The sequence below is a fragment of the Scyliorhinus torazame genome, chromosome 14 (assembly GCF_047496885.1).
Source record: "Scyliorhinus torazame isolate Kashiwa2021f chromosome 14, sScyTor2.1, whole genome shotgun sequence".
Lineage (NCBI taxonomy): Eukaryota > Metazoa > Chordata > Chondrichthyes > Carcharhiniformes > Scyliorhinidae > Scyliorhinus > Scyliorhinus torazame.
The window spans coordinates 132,620,894-132,628,717 of NC_092720.1; the positions used below are offsets into that span (position 1 = coordinate 132,620,894).

A 7,824-nucleotide genomic window follows, 5' to 3' on the forward strand; every position below is an offset into this window, starting at 1 on the left:
CCGTCAGATGGGAGAGGGGTCTATGGATTGGGGAGGGGGGCGTGGGGCTCCGTTGGATGAAGAAGGGGAAACATCCTCTGAACATCTATCCTGTCAAGCCCCCTGAAAATCCTGTATGTCTCAAAATAGTTACCTCTTATTCTTCTAAACCCCAATGAGTACAGGGCAAACCTACTCGACCTCTCCTCATAAAATGCCTCCACACCTGGAATCAACCTAGTGAACTTTCTCTGTCCTCCCTCCAATGCCAGTATATCTTTCCATAGTTAAGGGGACCAAAACTGTTCACAGTATTCCAGGTATGGTCGAGCTAGTGCTTTGTACACTTTTAGCAGGACTTCCCTATTTTTATACTACATTGCCTTTGAAATAAAAGGTCAACATTCCATTTTGCTTCCCTATTACCTGCGGAATTTGCAATGCTAGCTTTTTGTGTTTTATGCACGAGGACCCCAAATCCCTCTCTGTGGCAGTTTTCTGCAGTCTTTTTCCATTTAAATAATATTCAGCTCCTTTATTCTTCCTACCAAAGTGTATAGCTTCACATTTTCCTACATTATATTCCATCTGCCAAGTTTTTTGCGCACTCACCTAACTTGTCTATATTCCGGTCATCCTCACTACTTGCCTTCCCACCTATTTTTGTGTCATCTGCAAACTTGGCAACAGTGCATTCACTTCCCTCACCCAAGTTATTAACATACCTTGTAAATAGATGTTGCCCCAGCATGGATCCATTAGTTACAGGTTGTCATCCTAAAAATGTTCCTCTTATCCCACACTCTGTCTTCGATCAGTTAACCAATCCTCTATCCATGCAAATATACTACCCCCAGCACAATGGACTCTTATCTTATTAAGTAGTCGTTTGTTTGGTACCTTTGCGAAAGCTGAAACATACGCACATAAAACAGTGGAATAAAGAAACCAAACGTCACTATTTCAGAAATGAAGATGTAAAAAAAAAGGAAGATGTACATTTATATCACACCTTTCACCATCTCAGTGCATCCCAAAGTACTAACAGCCAATGAAGTATTACTTTGGAGCGTTGTCACTGCTATAACATAGGAACAGCAGCCAATTTATACACAATAGGCAGATGGGGGAGGGAGGCCCGTGGGGTGGGGGAGCCCCCTCGGATGGGGGAGCCCCGTCGGGTGGGGGAGGGGAGCCCTGTTGGGTGGGGGAGGGGGGGCAGCCCCGTCGGGTGGGGGAGGGGGCAGCCCCGTCGGGTGGGGGAGGGGGCAGCCCCGTCGGGTGGGGGAGGGGGCAGCCCCGTCGGGTGGGGGAGGGGGCAGCCCCGTCGGGTGGGGGAGGGGGCAGCCCCGTCGGGTGGGGGAGGGGGCAGCCCCGTCGGGTGGGGGAGGGGGCAGCCCCGTCGGGTGGGGGAGGGGGCAGCCCCGTCGGGTGGGGGAGGGGGCAGCCCCGTCGGGTGGGGGAGGGGGCAGCCCCGTCGGGTGGGGGAGGGGGCAGCCCGTCGGGTGGGGGGAGGGGGCAGCCCCGTCGGGTGGGGGAGGGGGCAGCCCCGTCGGGTGGGGGAGGGGGCAGCCCCGTCGGGTGGGGGAGGGGGCAGCCCCGTCGGGTGGGGGAGGGGGCAGCCCCGTCGGGTGGGGGAGGGGGCAGCCCCGTCGGGTGGGGGAGGGGGCAGCCCCGTCGGGTGGGGGAGGGGGCAGCCCCGTCGGGTGGGGGAGGGGGCAGCCCCGTCGGGTGGGGGAGGGGGCAGCCCCGTCGGGTGGGGGAGGGGGCAGCCCCGTCGGGTGGGGGAGGGGGCAGCCCCGTCGGGTGGGGGGAGGGGGCAGCCCCGTCGGGTGGGGAGGGGGGCGGGGAGCCCCGTCGGGTGGGGGAGGGGGCAGCCCCGTCGGGTGGGGGGCCCCGTCGGGTGGGGGAGCCCCGTCGGGTGGGGGAGCCCCGTCGGGTGGGGGAGGGGGCAGCCCCGTCGGGTGGGGAGGGGGGCGGGGAGCCCCGTCGGGTGGGGGAGAGCCCTGTCGGGTGGGGGGGCCCCGTCGGGTGGGGGAGCCCCGTCGGGTGGGGGAGGGGGAGCCCCGTCGGGTGGGGGAGGGGGGGAGCCCCGTCGGGTGGGGGAGGGGGGGGAGCCCCGTCGGGTGGGGGAGGGGGGGAGCCCCGTCGGGTGGGAGCCCCGTCGGGTGGGGGAGGGGGAGCCCCGTCGGGTGGGAGGCCTCGTCGGCTAGGGGAGGGAGGCACCATCGGATTGGGGGAAGGGGGCCCGTCGGATGGGGGAGCCCTGTCAGATGGAGGAGGTGGCCACGTCGGATGAGGAAGGGGGGGGGCTCACCTGGTGGGGGACTGGGCCCCGTGGTATTAGGGAGGGGGTCCCCGTTGGATGGGGGGACGGGACCCTCGGATGGGGGATGAGGGTGGTGGATGGATGGCAGCGAATGGGGGCGGCGGGGCCAGAGGGATATGGGGTGCGGGTGGATGGAAGGGGCATGGCAGTTGGGGAAATCAGGTATGGCGGACGGGCTGGGGCATGGCGGACGGGGTGGGGCATGGAATGTCGGACGGGGCAGGGCATGGCGGATGGGGAGGTGGGTTTGGCGGATGGAGCGGGGTATGGCAGATGGGGGAGGTGGGTATGGCGGACGGAGCGGGTTATGGCAGATGGGGAAGGTGGGTATGATGGAAGGAGTGGGTATGGTGGAGGTGAGTATGGCGGACGGAGTGGGGTACAGCGAACGGCGAGAAGTATGGCGAGTAGCACGAGGTACGGCGGGGTGCAGGGTGTAAGATTGAGAGCTAGCGAGGCAAAGGGAATATGATGAACAGAATGAAACACGAGACTGTGAGTCAGATAGAGAGTGAGCGGGAAAAAGGAGGCAGGACGTGGGAGAGGAAGTGGAGAGGTGTGCGAGTTGGGATGAGAGGGAGGGAGTATAGGGTGAATGATGGAGGGAAAGAGTGGGGGAGGGTGGATTGGTAGCATTGTGGATAGCACAATTGCTTCACAGCTCCAGTGTCCCAGGTTCGATTCCGGCTTGGGTCACTGTCTGTGCAGAGTCTGCACATCCTCCCCGTGTGTGCGTGGGTTTCCTCCGGGTGCTCCAGTTTCCTCCCACAGTCCAAAGACGTGCAGGTTAGGTGGATTGGCCATGATAAATTGCCCTTAGTGTTGGGTGCGGTTACTGAGTTATAGGGATAGGTGGAGGTGTTGACCTTGGGTAGGGTGCTCTTTCCAAGAGCCGGTGCAGACTCGATGGGCCGAATGGCCTCCTTCTGCACTGTAAATTCTATGAAAGGATGGGGAGGGAGGGAGAGTTGGAGAGGGAGGAAGAGTTGAGGGAGAGGAAGTGGTGGGGAGGCAGAGAATGAGAGAGACTTTTGCCAACTGCCTTGTCGATATATTCAAATAACTGATGTCTCTTTGAGCCAGAAAGGTGCCAGTGGCTCCAATCTGTTCTGCAAGTCTGCAACCAAAATTAGGAGTGCCTGTGCATCGAACTCTGGAACTGGCTGGTGGGTACAAATCTTTGCCAATCGTCATTAAACAGCAGCTCTCACCGATCTGTCGGGCAGTAACAGGACATCACAACTGGTGCCCACATGAAGGATGGGAGGGGGGGGGGGGGGGTCAGATCTGCCAAGTTTGCTGTAATCCAGCTACACCTGCGCTCATCAGGGGCTGTGGTGATGCCCCTGTAGCCGAACAGCCTGTCCCAGTGTCTGGCCTCAGGGGCAAGGTGAAAAGCTACCCTGCAGCACGTAACGAATCCGTGCCCCAGCAAGGTATGGATCAGTGTGCCAATCTTAAAGAAGGGGGACGGAGTAGAAACATTAAATGCTACATACATTTGAAAGGGGGGGGAGAGAATAGATCTGAAACTCAATTCATTCAATCAAAAGGAATAAAAGTACAGCAAAAACCTGCAGCATTTTTTTTGCCATCCCTGCCCAAGATGTCCGTGCCAGCGGGAATTCCTCCTTAAATGAACAATAAGCCCGGGGTGAAAAGGACTCCCCTTTGCATCTTCTCTTACCCCCTCCCTTCCCCCCAGCATCACAAGACAGTGAGTGGCCAGTTAACTATTCCACCAGTGAATTGTCCTGGCAAAGCAGACGGTAGTCATCCTTTCTGCAGTAATTGCTATTGTCCCTTGCACTGTAGCTCTGATTACATTAAGGCTTGGGGAGGGGAGCGGACGGGGGGGGGGGGGGGGGGGTTATGACTGCATCAAAGAGCACAGCCAAACTGGAAGAAACTGCTTCGAGTGAGTAAAGGGGCTGAGCGACCTTATAAAAAGGAGCACGCAGCAGACTGGCATCACCTTGTAACACCCGCCAGCCACCAGCTCCTGCTGGAGAGGGGGGGGGGGGGGGGGTCCTTCTTTAATCACCCCTTTAAGAAAATAAAAGGGCACATTGCGGGTGGGGAGTAACGGAGTGAACACTCTGCTAACTCTCAGCTGGCAGAACTCAAGATGCTCAAAAAGCCCCCCCCCCCCCCCAGAAAAGACGCATGGCACTTTCAAAATGAACAAAAGGGTCTCTGGCAGGCGCACACACTGGTCCCTCTTGAAGACAAGGGAATTCCCTCCCGCTCAAACAGGGCATTGTTTGACCTGACACAGTGGGATTTAGGGGAAACTGCAGTTTGGGTCACCCTCACACGCAAAAAACCTTTCCTTCTCCCCCTTCCCCCCCCAAGTGTTCAAATCGCTCTCCCCAAATCCTTGTCCCATTCTCTCCCCTCCCTCCCTTTGCCACCACTGGGTGGAATAGAGCCTGTTTTTACTGGATCCTCTCTCTCTCTCTTCCCTCTCTGGGGGAAAAACCCCAACAAAGAGGAACCCCAAGGCTGCAGGGACTCTGCAACAATCCTCATTCTTTCCATTTCAGCCGCTGTTAACTCGAACTGCCTCGTCCAACACACACACACAGCACGAAACTTTCTCATCGCCTTCTTGAAGAATTATAAATATTAGTGGGGGGGGGGGGGGGCTTAAACAAATGATCACAGCCTCAAATCAGCCATGCTTTACACAGGGTCCGTGAAGCTCATCAGTACATCGCTGGACACATATACAGACTTGTTCACCAATACCCCATCTCAATGTGATCCCCCCCCCCCCCCCCCCCATCCCAGATTCTTTCTCTCAACAACAGATGAAGACAAATCAAGTGCCGCCCTCCCTCTTCCCATCCCCTCTCTTACCAGAGATTTCGGTTGAAGGCACCCCAGTCACTGGGAATCCCTTGGAGCTGTAAAGGTGCTTCATGTCCATACACGTCTTGGGTCTCTGTTCCCCTAGAACGGGGGAGAAGAGCAGTCCCATAACAGCCAGAGAGAGCGAAATCCACATCATCTTCACAGGGACCACGCCAACAAAGCGAGAAATGTGAGAGAGAGAGACACACAAAAAAAAAATCCAAAAACCAGATTAAAGGATTCAGCAGGAGGCTGGGGTCGACACACAAGGGTCAAAAATAAAACCTGAATCCGACAAAAGTTTTCCAAAAATCCGTTGCCAGGGAGAAAGAGGATCCTCCAAAATGCTTCCTTTTTTCTTCTCTCTCTAAGGATTAACAAAAAAAAAAGCCGCTCGTGACTTGCAATCTTCAGTGAAGAAACGTGGGTTCAATCCATCCTGGGGATTTGCAGATGAAAACGGATTCATTAATGTCACAGCAAAATCCGCAGCCCCCAAAACACACACAAAGGAATGCTGACAAATTGTCCTCCTAAAATAAATAAACACAATCCTCGTGAGCCTCCTCCTTCTTAATTCCAGTTCTTTTCTTTTAAAGTTTGTTTGCTTGTTGCTGTGCAGATGATGTTGTAGCCTGTGGGTAGGTGATGAACTGTGTGTATGTGTGTGCGCGGAGAGAGAGATGGTGTGTGTTATGTGTGTGGATGAGTCCCACCTGGCAGAGACAGAGTGAGCACCTTCTGTCTCTCTCTCTGTGCAGACTGTGCTCTATTGAGCTTTGCAACTCCTCCCCTCCACTTCTCGCAGGATGTTACGAAAGGCTCGGGCTGGGACCAATGAAGATGCACCGGAGATTTTTTTTTTTAATCGCCTGCCCCTTTTTTATTGTCGTTGAACCGCAGGAATGTCATCTCCTCCTCGCAGTGCTGGTGAGCAAGCGTGCACTGGTGTTTTTTGCATATGTATAAGCTCACAATCACCCCCCCCCCCCACCATTCATTGAACAAAGGTGTGGTGAGATACACTTTTATAACGGGTCCGGATTCAAGGTACCCTAATTCAAATGGAATTCTACCTTGGTCTGTTCAATACAAATTTTCAGGAGAACATTTCCCCCATTCTGTGGCATTTTATTTGTAGAGGTGGGAGAATGGAGGAGCTGTTTAAAAAGCCTCTCCCCTCGCTCCAAATTGCTCAGTTATTGCAGCTGTAGCACTGAACAGCCCCCACCCCCACCAAAAAAAAAATCCCAAATTCACTTGCAGGGGTTGTAGGGGTGGGGTGTCAACGTGAGTGGGGGCATGATCTTTGCCCCAGTGTCTCTGGGCGAGAACAGGGAATCATAGGTGAAAATTAAGTCGCCACAGTCCCAGGTGACCATAGGCTGCTTTCCCCTTTGAAGGGATTTGTGGTGATTTAATCTGAGCATCACCACACCTCAGGTAAGGGGCAAGGTTGAGAAGCCGAATAACCTCAGCCGAAACGGGAATTGAACACACTGACCTCACTCTGCATCACTAACCAGCTGTCCAGCCAACTGAGCGAAACCTTCAAAAGGTGTGTTTTACAAATGATTATTTCAAATAGTGAGATTATTACAGTCCCAACCCCTTAACGAGGATGCAATAGTGTTAATAGAATCCCTACAGTGCAGTGGGAGGCCATTCAGCCCATCGAGTCTGCACTAACCCCCTGAAAGAGCACCCTACCCAGGCCCTATTGCAGCAACCCCACCTAACCTGCACTCTTAAGGGCCAATTTAGCATGGTCACTCCACCTATCCTGCACTTCTTTGGACTGTGGGAGGAAACCGGAGCATCCGGTGGAAACCCACATAGACATGGGGAGAAAGTGCCAACTCCACACAGTCACCTAAGGTTGCAATTGAACCTGGGACCCTAGCGCTGTGAGGCAGCAGTGATAACCGCTGTGCCACCATTAAAAAATATATATATATTCCCAGGATTTAGTGTTGCTGGCTAGACCAGCATTTAGTGTCCATCCCTAATTGTCCAAATCCTGGGTTACTTAAGTGTATGCCTCTGGAATAAATGTTTTTCAGTTTATAGATTGCACAACATACGTCATCCATAATAGTTACCAGAAAGAACAAACAGTGGGTTTTCTCCTGGTCTCAAGCTCCAGACCATTGCAGTGCCAATTTCTCCAGAAACATCCATGCACTCCATTTGCCGCTACAATATACCACAAAGCAACTTCAACACGACAGCTCTAAGAGAACATGAAGCTAATTGGCATATTCACTGCAAGCAATGTCACAACAATGGTAACTACCATTAGAATCACCATTGCTCCAAAAGACCAGTGCCTTTTACACATTATACATGGTGCTTTGTAAATTAAGCAATGGATTAGCTCTGGTTGGAGTGATTGGAAGAAGTGCAGTGGAGTGTTATGTGATAGAAAAGTATCAATGAAACTGGAAGGAAGAATCTACAAGACTGGCCTTGTAGTGAAGTGCAGAAACTTAGCCATATCAAGAAGAGAGGAACAATAACTGGATTCTAAGATGGAGACGCTAAGATGGATGTGTACAAAATCATGAGGGACATAGATAGGGTAGATTAGGATAAACATTTCACAAGCAGAGGGGTCAATAACCAGGGAAATAGATTTAAGTTAAGGGGCAGGAGGTTTA

At 53.8% G+C, this 7,824-nt stretch overlaps 1 protein-coding gene across 1 annotated transcript in view; it reads right to left on the reverse strand.

Annotated features, from left to right (window-relative positions):
* The window catches only part of LOC140390054 (glypican-1-like), a 311,113-nt gene extending 305,170 nt beyond the window's left edge, over window positions 1–5,943 (reverse strand). The window contains exon 1 of the mRNA XM_072474915.1: window positions 5,171–5,943. Coding sequence (XP_072331016.1) covers window positions 5,171–5,321 — 151 coding nt within the window. The 5' untranslated portion in view covers window positions 5,322–5,943. The remainder of the gene's footprint in view (window positions 1–5,170) is intronic.
* Window positions 5,944–7,824: the final 1,881 nt, after the last annotated feature.